Below are 21816 nucleotides of genomic sequence, written 5' to 3' on the forward strand. Positions count from 1 at the left end.
ACTGCACAACTAATGAACAGACAAGCATGGGGCGCAAACCATCGTACTTTGACCTGGAAGTGCCAATTTTATTAGCACGGTACGAGAGTTTCTCCACAGCCTCCCAAAATTTTGTGAGTTTCCTGAAATCAAGCATAAGTATTGACCAATCATCAGTAAAATGATTTTGCTTAGTAATCGTTGTTGCACGTGATGTTATTGTTATCAAATCAAACCATTACACAAGGTGATTGAAATTTGTTTCCCGCCTTCTGAGCTGCCATGAGACCTCTTTTATCTTCTGCAAATTTAACAGAAAATACCCCAAAGACAATGCAAGAATGTTATACATCACAAGCTCAAAAATATACAAATCTCGTAAATACCATCAACTCGAATAAAACAAAAAATTGACCACCTTAAGCATTATGAGCAGTTCAGTAATTCATTAGTCGAGAGGAAAGCTATGTCAATGCTCCTCTTATTAATTTTTTGTTTCAATTCCACAAAGACAGTGATCCCTGACTCAAGTACAGATTCCTATGGATCCAGATTCTCTAACTTTGAGGCGCCAAAGTTACCCTAACTTTCAACTCATATAAACCATCAGGTCTATCTTATGCTTCACACGATACCATAAGTCATTTTTTTCCCTCAAAAAAATTGAGACAACAAAAACAAGACATGTTGCTTTTCCGACTCCTCTGCTATGCCACCGCCAAAGTTTGCACCAGACCACTATCACTAACTCTGAGCCCCATCGTCTTCCTCCACTACTGCCGACGTCTTGAATCGACTACCGCCACTGTCTTGACTCGACCACTTCAAATTTTAATTCACTGTGGCTGTAACTCTGACCACTAAAATACGGAATGCAACCAACCATTTAACATCATGTGCTTGGTGGTTACATCACAACAAAGTCGCACAAGTTTTAAAGTTTTAGATTTCTCGCTGAAAAATATTTTCTTGTACTATACAAGACAAAGGCACAAGTCAAAGTATATTGCATAATTCCCATAAAATACATGTGCAGTAAAGTCAGAAGCTTATATTTATCCTAGCCTATACAATACATACTTGAAGCTCAATAATTAATGAACTATCATTCTGGGAAACCAATGATGATAATATAGGAAAATTGTCTATTCAATATAAAATAAAGGACAAAATCATTTTACTATAAGATATCAGTAAAAGGATATAAAAGCTTCCCCATTTCAGAAGTTGATTACCAGTTTCAACACAAGGAATAGACATATAGGAACATTGTCTATTCACTATAAAATAAAGGACAAAAAAAAGTAAGACTCCATTATTATGTATACATGGTTGATTTGAAGCAGAGCAAAATGTTGAAGCAGGAATGCAAACAATAACAAAGGAAACTACCTCGAATTGATGACAAGAGTGGCCTCTTTGTTGTAAACAACCTCTTCTCTGTGGCATTCTGCTCTGAGAATGGAACAATTGAAGGCAGTTATGATGGGTAAAGCTGAGAAACTACCTGTGGGTTCCACAAATCTCGCGATCAATTTTTCAACATATAAGTAAAAGCTGGGATAAGGCATTTAAGGTTTGATTCGTTAGAACCAGTTGGATAAAAAATTGCATTCTCAACACGCAGCCAAACATCTTTGCAACCCATTCCAGTCTTTGTTTGACCATTGCAAACTTGTGTTGAATGCTACTCTAACTCAGTGTGGAACCAAACACACACATAGTTAGTTGTCAATCCACTTGTTCTTGTGAATGGAACATAATCAAAATTAAATTCAGTTTGAAAAGGAGACACTACTACAAATCTGAAATCACTGGTGCTTTAGCATGAAAAGAAAGAACACTGCTTTCAATTTCAGCCCCCTCATCAAAATGGAGGAATTTTACATTGCGCCACCTTAGTAACCTTAGCTTTCTTTTCCTCGTCTTTAACGGAAACATGAAGGCTTTCTATCCTGCAGCTTTCTCGAGTTCAAGGAGAGAAGCCTCAAGACTTGTGAGTTTCCTGCTCAGCAATTTTTCTTTTGATTTTATTACCTATTTGCATGCTTCAGCAAACAATGTTTCTCACTTCACTAACATTCTTAAGAACAAACAATATTCAGACACAAATTGGGTAAATTGACATGTCTCCTTTCCTTTCTTCAGATAACAAATAGATTAGATATGCTTTTTATCTTCATAATAAACCAAATTTCAATTTTAGCCTAGTTAATTGTGTGGTAATGTTTTATCATTACTTCAAAATGAGCAGTTCAATTTTCTATGGTTCAATTGTTTTAAGTAATGATCTAATAGAGAAGGCTGAATCATTATTGTCAACTGATGCTAAAATCGAAATTCCATCACCTTCATTATGGCATGGATATTGCAAGAATCAAAATAGAAGGGGAGCCGGAAGGTAGAGTTACTAGAGTTCCTGCAATCCCTTCATAGTTCATAGCAAAAAATAGTGGTCTAATGTTGACGAAAAACAAAAATCCTGCAAAATTACCCAAAAAAGAAGAAAATATGATACCCCTTCTCATTCACACTTACCGTCTGCTTAGAACCACACTGTGTTATCAGTCAAATTCGTAGTCATGACAAAGCAACCATATTCAAACATGATGAAAAAACACACTTAATGAAATATCTCTTACTAACAGGGTTGCTCCAGGTTAGAATCTATCATCTTAACCTGCTTCAACCCTTCCATGGAATGACAATCTCAGAACCTGTGTACCATTTTGTCAAGTGCTTCATGTCAAATCAAAACCAAATTCTAGTGTGTTCAGAAACCAGTTAGAGAAATCTTAAAGGCACAACGGCTACTGATAGTTTTCAAACATACACTTCATTGCCTTAAAAAATGTAAAGACAGGGTATTCATAACTACAAAGCTAAGCAAGGCAAACAGCAAAAGTAACAACAAAAGGGTATTCATAAGTTATGACACTTAAAATGTCAAAAGATTTTACATAGAAGTTGGCATTTCACCAGATATACAACAGCTCAAATTGATTGAGTTCTACCGACTTTTTTTTCTTTCTTTTTTGCGATTTTATTTTCTAATTTCTTTTTTTTTTTTCTCTCAACTTAATGAGTACTCTGTCCATTCTCAACACCTAACCCATACAAGACCCCTGCATATTTCTCCAAAGATCCACTAAAGAAATTCTCTTTCAATTTCCTGAATGCAGAAGATGTGAGTAAACTATCCGAACCCGCTTGATGACAAATCCCAACCCTCTTAACCTCCAACAACTCTGCAAGCTTATTCAACCCACCATGAAGACTATTACAAAACTTCATCAAATGTTTGATATCATACAGCATAGGGAAATACATGTTAATCAAATTAAAGAACCCAACTTGTGTATCCGGCAAATTTTGACAAGTCAACAACTTCAACAAATAACCAAAATCATATCCACTATGAAAAGTTATCCAATGAACATTATCATTCAAAACAATCCCAGATGACATCAAAAGCTCACCGAAACGCCTAGCATCGATACCATCTTCATTATTCTTCTTGAAATCAATTCCACTTTGTCTCAAAAGCTCAATTGAATCATTTGCAAAAACATCCTCGTTAACATTAAATTCTCTAAAATTGAATTGCCAGATACAAAACCTATCATCTTCGCCGCAAGTTGGAAGATTTCCATGCTCATCAGAAAAAGTAAGACCCAATTGAATAAGCTTTAACATATCAACATTATCTTTTAGGGTTTGGTAATGATAATCATAATTGCTCTTGAAATTCCCAACAGGTCGAAGAACAATACCAGGGAATTCCGTATCCATAGCAATGAAAGGATAATCATCAACAATTTCTCGAATCACAGCGAATTCTTCTTCAAGGTTATCGCTCCAAACTTCACGGATCTGAATCGAATCGTCGTTTTGAGGTAAAATTAGCGGCATCACAGAAATTTTACCATAAAAATAACGGAAAATTCACCGGATCTGAAACATACCCATTTCAATTAACATCAAAAACAAGCAAATGCACATAAAAAAATCGAAAATTGATGAAAAATATATGAAGATTGAATTAACTAAATTGTGAAAATTGGGAATTGGAATTTTACCTTGGAAAATGGGAATTGAAAATTGGGAATGGGAATTGAAGATTTGTTGAGAGAGAATGGGGAGAGAGATAGAAGGAAGAGATTTTTGGGGAATGAAATCTCTCCCGTTCTAGGGTTTTCTTTTTTGATAGTATCAATTTTTTTTTATTGGTTATAAAATGAAGAAATGTGCAAAAGAAGAGGATGAGGAAGATATTTTTATTGAAATTTGCGGTGAAATTTGTTTTTATGTTCTTGCTTAAATGCTTTTCATGTGTTAATTCACCCAAAAAAAAAATGCTTCATGTGCTACTACCTAATTTCATTTTATTATTTTCTTATTCATATTATTTTATTTTAATTTTTGTGTGTTTCATGTGAAGAACGTGTTGGGTGGGTATCCATTAAATGGAGTAAATTATTCATTAAACACGTTTTTTTTATAATACTGTAATTAAATTAAACACTTTTTTTTTTTTTTAGTTTTTAGCATTTATTTTAGAGTTTAATTGTAGTTCACTGACAGTGTAAAGATAGATTACACAGTCATCCAATAACAATCTGCCACATCATCTTCTCATTTAAAATTGGTTAATTTAATTAAACAAAAAATAGGAATCGTGCAACAACATCCTTCTCAGTTCTCACGTTGACAGTAACCTACAAGTCTACAACACCTTGCGCCACCGTAGTACCCCCCATCACCAACCGGTCGTTGTTTGTTATTCTTCTCTATTGATCTAATTACCTTTTTTAATAACATAGAATTAAGGAAACCAAGTGATCGAAGGTGAGGAAGACTGGAAGAGAGAAAACAGAAGAACCATCAGATGTATTGTGAGATTGACCTTCAAAATGAAGAAAAAAAACATTCTCTTCTAACACCTAGATATTAACATAAGCCATCACCTCTTGGTGGATTTCTACCAGAAAAAGAAACCTCTCGGCCGATGCGAGACTCCAATTCCAATACATGGGGTAATGTGAGATGAAATATAAAAGATGCTGAAGCCACGACGATGACGATGGAAGAGAAAGAAAATAGTTGAAATTCAGAATTAATTTTAGATTATACTTTAATTAAATTAACCAATTTTAAATGAGAAGATGATGTGGCAAATTGTTATTGGATGACTGTGTAAACTATCTTTACACTGTCAATGCACTACAATTAAACTCTTTATTTTAACCGTATCCTGGATTAGTTTTATAAATATTGATTTGATAGTGAATGATGTAATTTATGGATAAGCTTGATTTTTAATAAATAATTTATTCATCAATTTGAATGTGTAAATATTTGCAATGACTTTCATTTAAAAAAAAAATCAAAATTTAGATTAAATTTGTCTTTGTACATGTGAAAGTTGACTTAGCACTTGATGACTAAATTTGACATGTGCATCGGGCTCTGCCCTCTTCTTGTACAAAAAAAATGGCAAATGCCTCAAATTGTTTTCAAATGATAAAGTAAAAAGTAAGATCGTCTTCACGTGAATTGTCGTTTCAACTATAACTTACTAAACTTATTAAAACAGTAAATTCAAAGCAAATAAAATGGGGGAGTTTGCAAGTTTGATTTGATTGTACAAAACAGTTGAGTTTACTACAAAAAATTAAAAGGTTTTGATTGCAATTTTAGCGGTGGTTAGGATTTTTCGAATCTCCTCTCTTTCTCCTTGTTGGATTAAAAACAAATAATTATCAATTACGAGATAATGGTTCTATTTAAGTGATGAGTTCATGGGATTTTAACGTACCTCCAAATATCAAGTTGCTTTTGTTGATCACCCTAAGGTTATACACGCAATATATGGTTTAGGGTCATCAATCTTACATGGTCTCATATGTAACAGCCCGATTTTTGCTAGATTTATTTTTAATTACTTTTATTATATGTTTGTATGTGATCATTCATCATTGGATGCATTCTCATGGTTTCTGTGTTAAAAGGGTATTTTAGTCATTTTGAACTTAGGGGTATTTTGGTCATTTTGCGAGGACGGGTAAATTATAAGTTTTGGTGAGAATTACTTTTAGTGATTAGTGAGAACCGTTGTTTTACTAAGTTACTAGAGTAATAATTATGGTTTTACCGTTTAGTGACCACTAGTGATATTTTACCGTTATTAATGAATTACCGGTTAGAGTGTAGAAACATTTGAGATGTGAATAGAAATGGGTTAAGTCCATTAAGTTGAGGGTCAGACCCATTAAGGAGACTTGATATAAAAACCTACATTTATGAGAAATTTCCTCACACTTTCATTTCACTAATATATTTTGGAAAGAATAGAGAGCGAAAGTGGGAGCAAGAGGAGAAAAGGGTAGAGAGAAGAGGACTTGAAGAATCAAGGGTTGGGAGAAGAGCTATGAGCAAAATTGAAGCCTAAGCTAGAGAGATTAACCTAACTAAGGTAAGGGGGTTAGAATTCATCATAATCACTTATTGCAATTTTTAATTATTTGTATGAAAAATGCTTAATTGGGTGAATTGATTAATTGTTCATAAGTGATGAAATTCGTGCTCTAATTATGGTGACATGTTTAGATGTATGAAGTTATGGATAATTGAATTGTTGTTGTTGGTTTGTGAAAATGTGTATGTGTTGAAAATATGCTCAATTGGTGAATTATGCATTGTTGTTGATGAATTGTGATAAGTTTCATGATCAATTGTTGTTGTTGTTAAGTCATGTTGTTGATGATAATTCATGGCTTGGGTTGCATGATTCATGATTTTGTTATGGAGAAATGAGATGTTGGTGTTTTGATGAAAATGGTGAATTGGTCCAATTGTCAATTGTTTTCAAGTTTGATTGAGTATTTGTGAGTCTTTCTAGTCATATTGACCTATAAACAAACTTTGGAAACATATTTGGGCATTAAGGGATCAAAATTGGGGTTTTGGGCGAAAAAGGGGAGGAACCCGAGAGTTTTTGTGCAGAGCTGATGACTGGACCCTTAAGCGTGCAGATGGACGCTTACAGATGGACGCTTAAGCGTACAAGCCCAGTTTCAGCACCTTTTAATTTTTGTTCCGGGTCTTAGGGGGCCAATTCGAGCTTTGTAAAATGATTATTTCAACTTGTTTAACTACTGTTTGAACCCCTAATCATACTGTAACATGTTTTGCTCATTCAAATTTGAAATTCTTCATTTTGGGATGAAACTTGAAATTTTGGAAAATGTCGGATTTTGTTGAAATGAACTTTTGTGAACTAACTAAGGTTACAAGTTGAGCCTACAGTTCCTATAGACTTAGGCAAGGCCTATAATGTTAGTTAAATGTCTTAATCATGTTAAACTTGATTTTCGGGTGGGATTGTGGAAAATGTGGACTTGGGTTTTCTTATACGAACTTAAGCTATCCTTTGAACTAATTTCTAATAGTTTGTAAGTGACTTAAGTCCTTGATTACATGATTAACTTGCATGAACTTGAATTTCTTCATTTGAGTCTTAACTTTGGAATTTTGGAACTTAGACTTTTGTCGGAAACAAACTTTTGCAAACATTGGGGCTTATAAGTTAAACATACAGCTCATATAGACTTAGGTAAAACTTGTAAGAGTGGTCAAACATCTTAATCATGTAAAAAGTGATATTTCGGATGGGAATGCGAAAGGTTATGAAATTGGATTTTTCATACGAACTTAAGTTATTCTTGGATTAATGTTTAATAGTCCGGAGACGACTCAAGTTCATGAATACATGATTGATTAAGGTGGTTTGAGAACTTTCAACTTGTCTATGTCGTTTTGTCTTGAGATTTATCAATGTTCGCCAGTTGCCACTTGATACGGTTTGGTCGGAAATGTTTTCTTGAGTCAATTACCTTATGAATGGTTGTGATTATTCTTATATGACCAAGTGAAGTTGTATGAATGAATGATTGTATTGGATATGATGTTTATCATGAAATGTGTATGCTATCTTACTTAGAATGTAAGGAATACTTGAATGGTGAAACTATATGTGATAGTTGATGTTGAATGACATTGTTGATTATTGATAATCATGTTAATGTGTGATGGTGAATACTATGAGTTATTTGCGTATGAGCATGTTTTCTTGATAATGCAAATGTTGTGAAGATAATCAATATAATTGGATGTTGTCGTATATATTGAGGTGAAAATTGTGGAGGTGAAAATTATGAATTGTTGTCGCATTATCGAGTCCTTGTACGAGTCCTTTATTATCTTTTTTTGGTAATTCAATAGCCTTATTATTTTGTTCAGAATCACAAATATTCCATGTATTAGAGTTCCATATGTGACCTTATTCAACCTAAAATCCCTTTTTGTTAAAGTTTTGCTAAATTCTAGACTTTCTTCAATATCTCGTTTGATATATTAGTTAGAAACACAAACTAATAAGGTTAGAAAATTTGTTTTAGTATATTCAAGCTAAAACTCCTTTTTGCTAAAAATTCAAATTATTATTCCCAAAGAAAATGGTATCGCGGCATAAAATCCAAGCGATGCTCGAAAATAATGAAGTCACCACAAAATTTTATAAAAATAGCTTTTGCGATGACCAAGCCAGAATATGTTTTACCATAATGACCGACTTTTGTCGGTGTGATCAAACCCAAAGAGGAATTGTGTGTATTTATTCAATTTCTTGAAATATGGTGATGACCACATGAAAAATGGATCTAGAGTGGTCATTACTAACATTTATATAAGATGATCAAATTACAAAAGGATTTAAAACAATCATTAATTTTAAGTTTTAGAGATTTGAAAAAAGTTTTAGTGGCGACCAAACCAAATTGAATTTGGCGAGGATCACAACCTAATTATTTTTGTTTGCTTTGAATGAACAAGTCACAAATGGTAATCAAATAGAAAGCATATCCAAAATGATTACGATGAAAATAGTTTAGAGCACCCACAAAAAGATATCCATTTTTAGGTTTTTAAATGGGTTCCACATGTACACATCATTTATTTATAGTTTTTTAATAGTAGTATCTAATAAGTACTCAATCCCTCCAACCCAGATCTCACACAAAGTTCTTAAATGAGACACATTAATCAACTATCAATAACATTATATCACTACATTTCAATTTTTTAATATTAAAAGTTGTGCGGGTTCCGCTTAAAGTTGGGGGTCTTATAAGACCTTGAAAAAAATTCACCCCAATGGGATACCTAATAAGTACCGGGTCTTAAATATTTAAGACCCTTTCATTAGAGATGATCTAATCGAAGATTTTAGAAATTAAAGAGTGCTTGCAATAGTTGAATAAGACATGGATCTCAAGTAACTAAGATTTCATACTACTTTATTTCAGAAGTGTTTGCAATACTCAAATAAAAGTTGATTTTATTTTGTTAAAAGAAAGGAATCAGAGACCTATTGAGGGTGTGTTATCCTACATGAACAAAAAAGAAATACAAATCAGAAATACAAAATAAAGTAATAGACTCACTAAATTCCCATATGAGAAGAAAAACACACTTCTCTTATTTTCTATTTCTCTCATTTTTCAAGCATCCTCTGATCCAATTTTCCCCTATTAGTACTAAAAAAATTAAGTTATAGTGTGAGAATGACGACAAAAATGCAAGGCTGGAGATGGTACCAAGGCTGAAGATGAGTAATTGAAATAATGACAATTTTTTAGGTACAAGAGTTTTTTTTAGATTTTGTAAGGAAATTAAGAATGATGGGAACCATAATTTGAAATATTTTGAATTTTCCAGGAAAGAAATAAGCCACTTTCCGCAAGTGATTATTAGCATGATTAATTTAATTACTATGTATTACAACATGTAGTATGATTTCCCCTCTAAAAAAACATGTAGAATGATTTTTAGTATGATTAATTTCCTAAATTGTTTTAGTGTGTGCGAATCAAACCTATAGTTTAGTGTGTTCAAATATCTCCCAAATATAAATGACATTCTTAATTCATAATAAAATTTGGACATTGCTATATTTTACGAATTATAGGCCAAGGAAATGCAAGAATAAAGACACTCACAAACTTTCATTTGGAATTTGACACAACAAATGGGTGGCATAGTGGGTGAAAGAAACACCAATAACTGTTCTTCTTCTCTTTCGTATGGAGGATTGTTTGCAAAAAATCAACAATTCTCATAAAATTTATGTTAACTAGAGAAATTATCACCATTGAATCCGACTATGTCGAGACTCGAGACCAAGTGATAACCCTTATCCCACGCCAAACGAAGTGCCGAGAGAATACCCCAAAATTATGTCGTAAGGACCAAACAAGAACCTAAATTAGGACCAAAGCCGCCAAACCAAACCCCTATACTATCTAGAAATACCCCTCCACACGCAGCACGGTGATTCGAGGTATTAAAAGCTCTATCTATGTTACACTTAATCCAAGCTCCATCGGGAGTCTTCCACCTAAATTAGCGACTTTATTGAATTCAGACTACATATTGTTTACTTGGTTACACACAACCCTTGCTTCAAAGTCTTCGTTAATAAACACCAAATAATTTCTACTATGCAAAATACACCAAAGAGTGATGCCAAAGATAATATGATTCTTGTAATAACCTGCCACAATCATCTTTTAAAATCCATACATACCATAATTATGAGAGAAATCAAATTGCAAGTTTCACCAAATACTTACAAGTTGCACATAATCACTCAATATATGCAAAGTGTTTCGACATTTTCCAAGTACAAAGGACATTAATCATTTGAATCCATGTCACACCTAGTTCTTCTCTCATTCGTTTTCAAATCATCATCATTCAATAATATCCAATGATCTGATTCAAGTAAACGTTCGGTATAAAGCTATGAAGCACGGACAGTCCTCGGATTAGACGTGTCCTAATATCATATATGTGTCGTGTTAGACATACGACACGACACCAACACATTTTATTTTCTCAAATTATTAACAGTGTCGACGTGTCATGTCCGATGTCCGTGCTTCATAGGTATAAAGTGTCAAACTAAATCCAACCTTCAATTACCATTACATATGTGACTTGAGAAATTGGGATAGCTTTAGTTGCAACATCCTTCAAGATATCCAACCAAAATCGAATTCTATTTCCATTACCATTATTCCATTGCAGACCTGAAAAAAATCCTCCTAAACAACGATAATTCCACAACATGTAGCTAAACGTACAATTGATCTTTGGAATGTTCTTCACCCAAAATGCATATGGGTTCTTTAACAAAAACCAAAGTTAGTTTCCATGACTCCCATTAAATAGTACTCCTACCTACATATATATCACATAAATAATGAAACCAACATCCTTTAGCGTTTCAATAATAAACAAACTTCTTGGGCAACAATAATGTTATGCTATTCGCCTTAAATGAAACTGCATTGGTATGGTGGGAACTAATTAGGAGCAACATCACATGCTTACATTATTACCCGATCAAAATCAAAATTCAAATTTTCTAGAAAATAAAAGGGGATATTATTAGGAATATAGGTGGGTTGGATAGTAATTTCATTTTATTGTAATAATCAAGGCCCAATCCTTTTGAAGAGGCCCTTATAACAATAACAAAACCCTAAAACACAACCGATTCATCCATCCTTTTCGCATCACAAACTAACTCGTTGGACAGTCTCACTGAGCTCAACGCCGGCATCCACAAACAGTAAGAATCTCCATCTTTTTCTTCCTTTCAGCTTTTCAATACTTTTTCTGCTCCAAATTTTGATTTTTTTTTTTTTTTTTTTTTTTTTTTTTGTTTCTGTATGCAGGAAAAAAAGCTTGTTTTTTCAAATCTACAAGGAAAATGTCAGGGTAAGATATTTTTGTTGGATTTGAATTCTTTATATTGAAAATGTGAATTTTAATAAGATATTGTTTGTGTAATTATTGTTGTTATTTGTGTTATTAGATGTATGGTTAACATATTTTTGTTTAGTTAAACTTGATTGGTTAGAGAATCATAATTGGATTGTAGAAACCTACTGCAGAATATAGTCAATTTGATTGGAGTATTAGAGGTCTGTTTGGATTGACTTATTTGAGCTTATATACCTACATAATCATTTGTGAAACTGTTTGGGACAAGTCATGAAAAACTACTTATGACATGCTCATTAACTGTTTTCAGCTTATTTTCATAAGTTCTCCAAAATAGCTTATGAAAACGTTATACTAAACTATTTAAATTTATTTTAATAAAGATAAAAAATAACACGTAAGCGCTTATCAGGAGAAGCACTTATGCTATAAGCTACTAAATAAGCTGTTTAGGGCCTGTTTGGATTGGCTTCTTTTTGAGCTTATGCAAATAAATAAGCTTTTCTATATTATTCATAAGCCTGTCTAGTTAGTTTATGAAAAAACAGCTCATGAAGATACATTTTTTGTTAGTGAAAGCTTATGAATTAACATAAAATCTTATTTATTTGCATAAGCTAAAAAATTAGCCAATCCAAACGGGCCCTTATGTAGTTTAAACTGTTTTATTATTATGTTGCAATTTTCGACACTGTCGAAGAATTTGTGGATACACACACGGGGTTCATTCTGAAGTTGTGGAGACCCAAAAAACCTTGACATAATTGTTGCGATTGCGGTTGACCATAATTTTTTTTAGAATATTGATAATATATGAAAGTGATTCTTATCTGTGCATCTTGTGTGGTTTGTTTATTTGGTCTGTGCTTGTGTAGTTTGTTTGTCTGGTCTGTTAGACTCGAGTATCTGTGTCTTAGATCAATTCTTGCATGGATTTCTCTGTTCAGGACATTTTTGTTGAAGAAGGATATTAGTTGCATTTTAATTGTGCCATTTTTATATTGCGATTCTTGATATCGCCGGACAATGTGGATAAATGGGGTTGATGTGGTTGTTGCATGTTGTGGAGACCCCAAAACTTTGATATTATGGTTGAGGTTGTGGGATATAATTTAAAATCATGACGTGGCTGTGGGATATAATTTAAAATCACGACGTTTCTTATTTTTGTCAATGCATGACAGTGATTCTTTAGTAGTCTCTTTTGATAAACGTTTCTCATTCTTTTGTTTGTGTAATTTGTATGCTGTGTCTTGTGTCGTTCCGCATGTCTGTTGGTCTGGTAGACATAAGTATCTTTTGTCTAAGTAACAATTCTTCTATGGTTCGTCTTTTCATGACGTGGCTGTGGGATATAATTTAAAATCACGACTTTTCTTATTTTTGTCAATGCATGACAATGATTCTTTAGTAGTCTCTTTGGATAAACGTTTCTCATTCTTTTGTTTGTGTAATTTGTATGCTGTGTCTTGTGCCGTTCTGCATGTTTGTTGGTCTGGTAGACATAAGTATCTTTTGTCTAAGTAACAATTCTTCTATGGTTCGTCTTTTCATGATATTTTTGCTATGCAGTGAGGACGCTGTTGTTGCAGTTGAGCCTGTTGCCGCCGCCGCTGCTGGAATTCCAGGCGAGCCAATGGACATCATGACTGCCTTGCAACTTGTGCTTAGGAAGTCATTGGCATATGGTGGTCTTGCACGTGGCCTCCATGAAGGTGCAAAAGTAATTGAGAAGAACACAGGACAGCTTTGTGTTCTTGCAGAAGATTGTGACCAGCCTGACTATGTTAAACTTGTCAAGGCTCTTTGTGCTGAGCACAATGTTAGTCTTCTGACAGTTCCTAGTGCGAAGACACTTGGAGAATGGGCTGGTGTAAGTGTTATTGCCATTTTCTTTCTGAAATTTAATGGATATCACATTTATTTGTCAAATGTTGCGTATTGATTATTACTTGTTTATGCATCGTGATACTTATTAGGGTAGTTCTTTGTTTTTTTTTTTTTTTTTGAATGAAACTATTGAAAGCACAAGATGTGCCAATAATAAAAACACATTACAAAAGAGGAATGGGCAGGGAAAAAATTAACAAGCAAAATCAAAGAACAATGGTACAAGTGCCAACAAGAACCACCACTACACCACAAAATTAATTATCATATCTGTATTGTCGTTGATTGCGTAGTTCTGTTTCATTGTTTTGTTGTATTAATTATTGTTGGCCTTCTCCTTGCAGTTGTGTAAGATTGACTCCGAGGGAAAAGCTAGGAAGGTAACCGGCTGCTCCTGTGTGGTGGTCAAGGTATAAACTTTATCAAATTAATGTTTTTCTTTTCTTTTTTCGATTGGTGTTTTGCCTGGTTTTAACTGTTGGATGTGGTCGTGGCCAGGACTTTGGGGAGGAACATGAAGCCTACAATGTTGTTCTGCAGCACGTGAAAGCTCAATGAGTTGCAAGATCCATACATTGTGTTTTTCTTTCATTTTCATTCTGTGTTGTTTCCATGAGAATGAATTTTGCTTCTAGTTGGTGTTATCTTCCCAAGGATTTGAATTATTCAATATGATTTTGCTACTCGGCTGTTTTTGTTTCACTAATTTAGCTACTCACTTTTGTTTTGCTATTATATTGCAAAGAGTTTTTGTTTTCGGTTTTTGAAATATACAAGTCCTCTTCTCACAATAGTTATCTTTTTACATGTTTTAGTTTTAGTCTCCAAAACTAAAAAATTCAAAACAGTTTCCAAAACTGTAATTTTAAAAAATAGTTTAGCAAAAAAGTTTTTAATTTTCAAGTTTTTAAAAACTGAAAAGTGTTTGAGAAGTGTTTCAAACAGGCTCTATATCGTTGTTACTGTGCAAAGTTCCGTTGTATGTATTCACGTAAGTAAGGTGTGTTGGTTTTTATGCATGTTTTTGAGCATTTTTTTGAAGATGGTGAAAATACATGCATATTAATTATTGTTGTCAACATGTTTGGCTTTTTTAGCAACCCTTTTAGTATTCTTCACTTTCTCTTCATTTGGCCACTATCTGTTTTGGATACAACGCCTGGAATCTGTATACTATCCTTCTATCTTAAAGCAGTGCCTTGAATGATTAATGAAGTTGCTAGCTTTTAGCATTGAATTACACTTGACACTATTTTTTTTTTTTTGACGCAAGTTCTCTCTTTAATTTGTTGCTTTGGTTGTTCTTATCATATTTCTTAATTTCCCACTCTTTAATGGCTCCCTCGCTTATAAAAAAAATGGCTTTATTTGTGCTTTAATCTCACTGCCAGCAACGAACTACCATCAACCATGTTTGCTGTGAAGTCGTTGTATACCATAGTCGTTGGTTAATATTTGAATACGAAAGTTTAGCATCACGCATCATGGTGCAGAACTCGCCTAGTTTGGCATACAACGATCTTCTAAATATGTTTATATCATCATGTTTTTATTTTTTGAATGACAAATGTTAACAATTATCTTTGACCCAATGAAGAGATTGGGGAGTCCGTCCATGATTGATCCGATGAAGGGGGATTGGGGATCCTCTCATGATTCCTCCTGATAATGAGCACTTTCACTTCCACAACTACTATAGACTTTCGAGAAGGAGTCTCGTCTCAGTCAGACGACCTCTTTCTTTTTGGTGATTCACTTTGCCCAGACAAGTTTTGAGGTTAGCATTTATATTTCTTTCTGTCCTCGCGGGAGTTTTAATTTTTGGCGAACCTTCTTAGTTTTCCCTTTTTGATGAGCTCCTCAAGGGTGTCTTTTAGGTGGAAGAAATATGGGTTTAACAAGTCTTTGATTCGGATCATTATTGACATTTTTTAATGAATCAAACTACCAATTTTGACATTTTTGTATAAATTAGACAGGATGACCTTTTATAATAGGATGATATTTTCTAAATAAATAAAAAACAATGTATGGATCTTGCAACTCAGTAGAGCAAGGCAAAACCTTGAAAAACACATAGCCTTCCTAGCTTGCCCTCTGAATCAATCTAGCACAACAACTTTGATACAACTCCATACATCACAAATGAAATTAAGAAAAGGAGACAATGGTACTCCTAGTTAAGGTATTAACAAATCACCAACTACGGAAGTTACTCAAACAATCTATTATTATAAACTGATAACATGTAACATAAATTCAAACAAGTCATATGTGAAAGAGAAACTCACTTTCATAGAATCGAAACCAAACTTTCAAGTAATCCTTAGCTTCCGACCAGAATATATTATCATTAATTCCAATTTTCTCTACTCTATTGTATCTGCAGTTATAAATAAATGCTTCGTCAACTTTATTACTATTTGCCAATATCATATCACAATTCTCAGAAAATATACAATGGCAACAAATTCAAACCTCATTTGCTGAAAAGAAATTATGATAACTAATTTTAAATAATTGAACCCAAGACTCTTGAACACCAAAATCCTTCATTTGGCATAATGACAAAAGCAAATACAGTCCATCAAACCCACAAGTGATGGCCGATAGAACAACTCCTTAACAAAAACCTGAGGCAGCCACAATTTAGTGTATGTCTCAGTGGAAAGATCAAGTGAAAGAATCGCATATTGCTTTGAACCAAAGTGATCGCAAAGGGCCAACCAGTTAATAGTACCGCTCAATCAAGTGAGCTATCCACCCCGGTACAGGCATAAGAGATAATATTTAGGTTTGATTCTATTGTGCCTAAATACTATAAAGGCACAGCCAAAGGAGGCGACAACAAACACCGAGATGGAGACAAGAAGGAAAAAAAAAAAAAAAAAAAAAATCACGGAGTACACTCCCATAAACACAACTAAGGAGAGGATCCACCAAGAATGTGCTAAAGCCGAATTTTGAGAGGCAGGTATCACAAATCCACCTCCTATCAAAGAAGGGGTATGGACGAACATGTCAAAATCTTGCAGGCTTTATAATAGATTCTAACTTATACTTTTCTATCCTTTTTTTCCCTGCTCTGCACATTATGAATCACTTGGCACTGTAAGGCTATAGGCTTCTTAAATCAGATATGCATTAACAGGCATAGAACTCTACCAAAGACATCGCAATGTAACTATCATAAATATAAAAGGCCTGTAACTGCTATGAAATACGATATAGAGGGATGTACAATTACATTTTGTAAAAAAAATTCCGAAAACCTAATTGTTATAAATGAGGGATGTTTTCTAATCTAGCCTCTTATATATAGGAGATTTCAGATTATATAATCCGAAAACCTCAAAAATAGAGTTAAGAAAGAGATTAAGGTAGGAAAAGAACACAACCGACTCTTTATTATCAAATTTTTGTTTCAAGGCTTCAAAAAAATTAATCATTCTTTTCTGCTTCGATACATTTTGTTAGGATTGAAATGTTTTATCGTGGCCATCACAATTATATATTATTTTAAATGGTTAATTAAGTAAATGATCCTTCAGAATTTCATTTTTAGTCCCTATAAATAAATTACTTTTTAGTCCATGTAAAAAGTTTCCGTCAACATTTTTGATCCCTAAAATGTTAAAGAAAAATGTTACAGGGATTAAAAATGTTGTTGGGAAAAATTTAGAAGGACTAAAAAAACTTTGACATAATTTTTTTACTAGGTTTATGGAAAATTATGGATATTTATAGGTACCGTTAACTTAATTAATTTTAATGTAAATTAAGAAAAACCAAGCCCCATAGTGCTTATTTTATCGTAAATGATATCTGTTATAATTCCAAAAAATGCATAAACTATTTTTCGTAAATGACCCCATTATAATAGTGTTTTCGAATAAAAATACATACTATAAATGTTTATGGAAAATACATAAACATTGGGTGAAAAAGGGCAATAAAAAGTTATTATAATAGTTGATGTGGTCCCCTATGTTTCAAAAAATTGCGACTGTGGCCCCCCTAACTAAATAAACTACAAAACGCCTCTTAAGTATTGACTTTTTTGTAGTTTTGATCCTTCAAGTCAATTTTGACCAAGTTAAAGCTGATGTGGACGCCACATGTGTATTTATTTATTTTTTAATTTAATTAAAAATAAATAAATAAATATTTATTTTAATTAAAAAATATATATTAAAAAGAAAAAAATACACACGTGGTGTCCACGTGTGCATTGACTTGGTCAAAATTGGTGTGGGGTCAAAGCCGCAAAAAAGTCAATACTTAGAGGACGATTTTGTAGTTTATTTTATTAGGGGCCAAAACTGCTATTAAACCTAAATAGTATCTTTATATTTGGCATAACGGCTAGGGTTCAATAGAGACTGCTCGATGGATGTTATCACCGAAATATTGTCGGCACTGTCGGTGAAATCTCTTCTGCCATTCAGTTGCGTTAACAAATCTTTTGATGCTCTCATCTCTGATCCTTACTTCGTTCAAAAGCATCTCAAGAAATCGAAACGAATCCCACGTGTCGCGGCAGTTGTATGGATTGATAATGAGAGTAGCGGCGTGGTCTCGCCAAAAATATCTGATTTACTTGATAGTTCATATCGTAATATTGTACGTGATCGTTTACTGGCGGAACACCTTGATTGGTCGCTTGTTGGTTCATGCAATGGGTTGCTTTGCTTGAATGATAGCGATGATAACTATCTCTATATTTGGAACCCAGCCACAACATCTGAATATCGTTTATCCCATCCGTGGTTGAGTTACAATCAGTTCTCTTTTGGTTATGATACTTCAACCGAAACTTATAAGGCGGTATCCTTCGGTGTAAATTATAAGCAAGGTGAAAGTTTTCAACCTTTCCCTGTGATTCCAGCTTACAAATCTAATGGTGTGCATTTGAATGGTATTATTAACTGGTTGGCTCTTCGTGATTACTCTAATTCAGGATATTTTGATTTGGATCATAGGTTTATTACTGACGAGGACTATGTGATTATTTCACTTGATCTCTCCACAGACACATACATACACTCAGCTGTTACAAGCCAATTGAACTTGTGGTTTTGAGGGAAAGTCTTTGTTTTTGTCATGATTTTGAGAAAACCCATCTTATGATATGGCAAATGAAGGAGTCTTGGATTCAATTATTTAAAATTGGATTTGGTGCCATTGTATCTTTCTGCTAGTTGTCTATAACTGCACAGGCGATAGAGTAGTGAGAATTGGAGGAAGTAAGGGTATGATGTGGTCCGAGGCCCAGTATTACGTTGAAAGTTTGGTGCAGCTTTATTAAAAGTGAGTGAGTTTCTCTTCCACATTTTTCTTGTTTGAATCTATGTATGTTAATTACTTCGTTTTTGTTGTTATAATAATAGATTGTGTGATTGCTTTGCTGCTTAATTAGCTTGTCGGTATTAATTGTTGAGTTATTATTTATTGACCATTTTCTTGTTATTTATGCTTATTGTAACTTAGATGATGATATTTTCTATATGTAAATTCCTTGGCTGGGACAGCTTCCATCAGAAATGTTGTGGTTTGTAAAATGTAAAACATCAATATTTTCATGTGTTTTAGGTTTTGCAACTTAAGTTTTATTAACTTTGCTCATATCCTTTTAGGATTTTAAGAAATGTTGTCAATATTGCATTTTTAATACCAAATTCAAGGCAATTGTGATTTTTCCTTTTCAAGCTCACTAGTCTCATACATGTTATATGTTCTTTTTAATATGTGAACCAGTCTTTATTCTTTTGGTTTTAGGGTTTCTACCAGAGTTCTGCACATAATGAACTATTGATAGAGTAAGGTTATGTGCCTGTTAAATCAGATAAATATTAATAGGAAACAAATAGACCCATATAACTTGTCAAACCTGGTATAGGATTAATTTGATTGCTTGTACTTGTGGTTTATAACTTTCCACTTTTGTTTACTTCTGATCATTTCTAGAAATTGTAATATCAAATTATTCTTATGTTCCATTTTCAATTGTCTCCTGTTTTTTTTTTTTTTTTTTTTTTTTTGTCAAATTAAATGATGACATAATTAAATGGATAATTAATTTTAATTTTATTGTCTTGTTTGAGAGCTTTTGCAGATATTATTTATTGACTAATACCTCAAAATAGTCCTTGAATTTTGAAAAATCGGCCAATTTCGTCCCTGAATTATTCGAAATATCAAAATAGTCCCTGAATTTACAAAATGTCAATCAAATTAGTCCCTCCGTTAAATTGGTCTGTTAACGGAGGTGACGTGTCACGTTAACCTCTGACAAAGCGTACCACGTCAGATGCCACGCAAGCAGGGACCAAATTGATGAATTTACACAAAATTTCGAAGGACTAAATTGATGGATTTACACAAAATTTCCAAGGACCAAATTGATGGATTTTCAGAAAATTCGCAACGGCTCTTTTCCTTCTTTGTGAGTAACGGCTTTTTCTCCACTTCCTCATTTAAGGCTATTTCTTCCCCAAATATATAAATTTGGAACTCTACTGTTATAATTCCTTACATAGAGTTCAAAATCCCCAAAATTTCTTCCCCAATTCAAAAAACTTAGAACCCTAATTTTTTTGATTAAATTCGAAATTCATAAATCAAGTGCTCTGCCTTGTAGATTCAGTGTTTAGAATTGATGGGTGGTGCGCGAATGGGCAAAAACAACTACAACAACCGGTATTCATCTTCAAGCTCTATGTACAATGATGATGTGAGAGAGCTTCAATGTTGGTGTCCTAGAATTTGTGTTGTAAGAAGAGCAAACACTGTCAATAACCCAGGAAGGCTTTTCTATGCTTGCCCTCTGCATAAGGTTTGTTTAACAATGGTTATTTGATGTATGAATGTTTTGTTTAAATTATACTGATTTTGTCTTTTGATGATTGTATAGGATGATTGTGAAAACTGTAATTTTTTTGTGTGGGTTGATGAAGCTGAAGAATTAGGCTATTTTAAAAACAATGATGATGGTCATGGAATTAAGTTATTGATAGGAGTATTTTGTTTGATTGAGTTGTTTAAAATGCTATTGTATTGTGCCAAGTCCATGTAATGTTGTAATGAAAAAAGGTTGTCAATGAATGAATCAAACCTTTCTGTCAAAAATATTCAATCACATTGGTCCTTGAATTATATTCATATCCATCATTTCGATCCTTAAATTAGTAAAAAAAACATCAAATTGGTCCTTGAATTATCATAACAGAAATCAATTTGATCCTTTGGACATACATTTGCTGAACAAAGAAAAAATAAAAGACAAACACTTTGAATATAAAAAGACAAACATTTTCATTATATCATAAGTCAATATTCGAGTTAATAAGTCATTACATAGCCAAAAAAACAACAGTACATAGCCAAAAAAACATTAATTAAACTAGTCCAAAAGCATAATTAAAACATGCATCATTGTTTTCGAAATCCTGGAGTTGGGATAAACTCCATGTACTGCGGTTGAGTAGAAGCGGATGGCCCGTAAATTGGATTTGGCATTATTTTTCAACTTTTAACTTCATATCATGTTTGGTTTCTGTTTGTTTGTGATTGTTGTGTGTTTGATTGCGTTTTTTAGATTCGTAATTTTAGGGTTTTTGAACTCTATGTAAGGAATTATAACATTAGGGTTCCAAATTTATATATTTGGGGGAAGAAATAGCCTTAAATGAGGAAGTGGAGAAAGAGCCGTTACTCACAAAGAAGGGAAAGAGCCGTTGCGAATTTTCTGAAAATCCATCAATTTGGTCCTTGGAAATTTTGTGTAAATCCATCAATTTAGTCCTTCGAAATTTTGTGTAAATCCATCAATTTGGTCCCTGCTTGCGTGGCATCTGACGTGGTACGCTTTGTCAGAGGTTAACGTGACACGTCACCTCCGTTAACAGACCAATTTAACGGAGGGACTAATTTGATTGACGTTTTGTAAATTCAGGGACTATTTTGATATTTCGAATAATTCAGGGACAAAATTGGTCGATTTTTCAAAATTCAAGGACTATTTTGAGGTATTAGTCATTATTTATTCTACGGAAAGAGAAGAAGGGCAGCTGCAATTGAAGTTTGGAGCAACAAGAG

The 21816-nt window shown here is 33.4% G+C and overlaps 3 protein-coding genes across 3 annotated transcripts; 2 read left to right on the forward strand and 1 right to left on the reverse strand.

Moving 5' to 3' along the window:
* Window positions 1-2884: 2884 nt before the first annotated feature.
* LOC112421400 (probable CCR4-associated factor 1 homolog 7) lies at window positions 2885-4278 on the reverse strand. Its single transcript, XM_024783056.2, has 2 exons — window positions 4059-4278; window positions 2885-3933 (listed from the first exon to the last, which is right to left on the reverse strand). Exon 2 carries the CDS (start codon window positions 3889-3891, stop codon window positions 3058-3060), a length of 834 nt encoding a protein of 277 aa, XP_024638824.1. The 5' UTR covers window positions 3892-3933; window positions 4059-4278; the 3' UTR covers window positions 2885-3057.
* A 7261-nt stretch (window positions 4279-11539) lies between these two features.
* Window positions 11540-14454, forward strand: LOC11433925 (40S ribosomal protein S12). The gene is made up of 5 exons (XM_003604181.4): window positions 11540-11674; window positions 11781-11823; window positions 13402-13702; window positions 14064-14129; window positions 14218-14454. Exons 2-5 carry the CDS (start codon window positions 11816-11818, stop codon window positions 14275-14277), a joined length of 435 nt encoding a protein of 144 aa, XP_003604229.1. The 5' UTR covers window positions 11540-11674; window positions 11781-11815; the 3' UTR covers window positions 14278-14454.
* Window positions 14455-18108: 3654 nt separating this feature from the next.
* LOC11434391 (F-box/kelch-repeat protein At3g23880) lies at window positions 18109-20658 on the forward strand. Its single transcript, XM_003604182.2, has 2 exons — window positions 18109-19029; window positions 20360-20658. The coding sequence occupies exon 1, from the start codon at window positions 18109-18111 to the stop codon at window positions 18799-18801; it is 693 nt and encodes a 230-aa protein (XP_003604230.1). The 3' UTR covers window positions 18802-19029; window positions 20360-20658.
* Window positions 20659-21816: the final 1158 nt, after the last annotated feature.

This window comes from Medicago truncatula, chromosome 4 (assembly GCF_003473485.1).
Source record: "Medicago truncatula cultivar Jemalong A17 chromosome 4, MtrunA17r5.0-ANR, whole genome shotgun sequence".
NCBI classification, from domain to species: Eukaryota; Viridiplantae; Streptophyta; class Magnoliopsida; order Fabales; family Fabaceae; genus Medicago; species Medicago truncatula.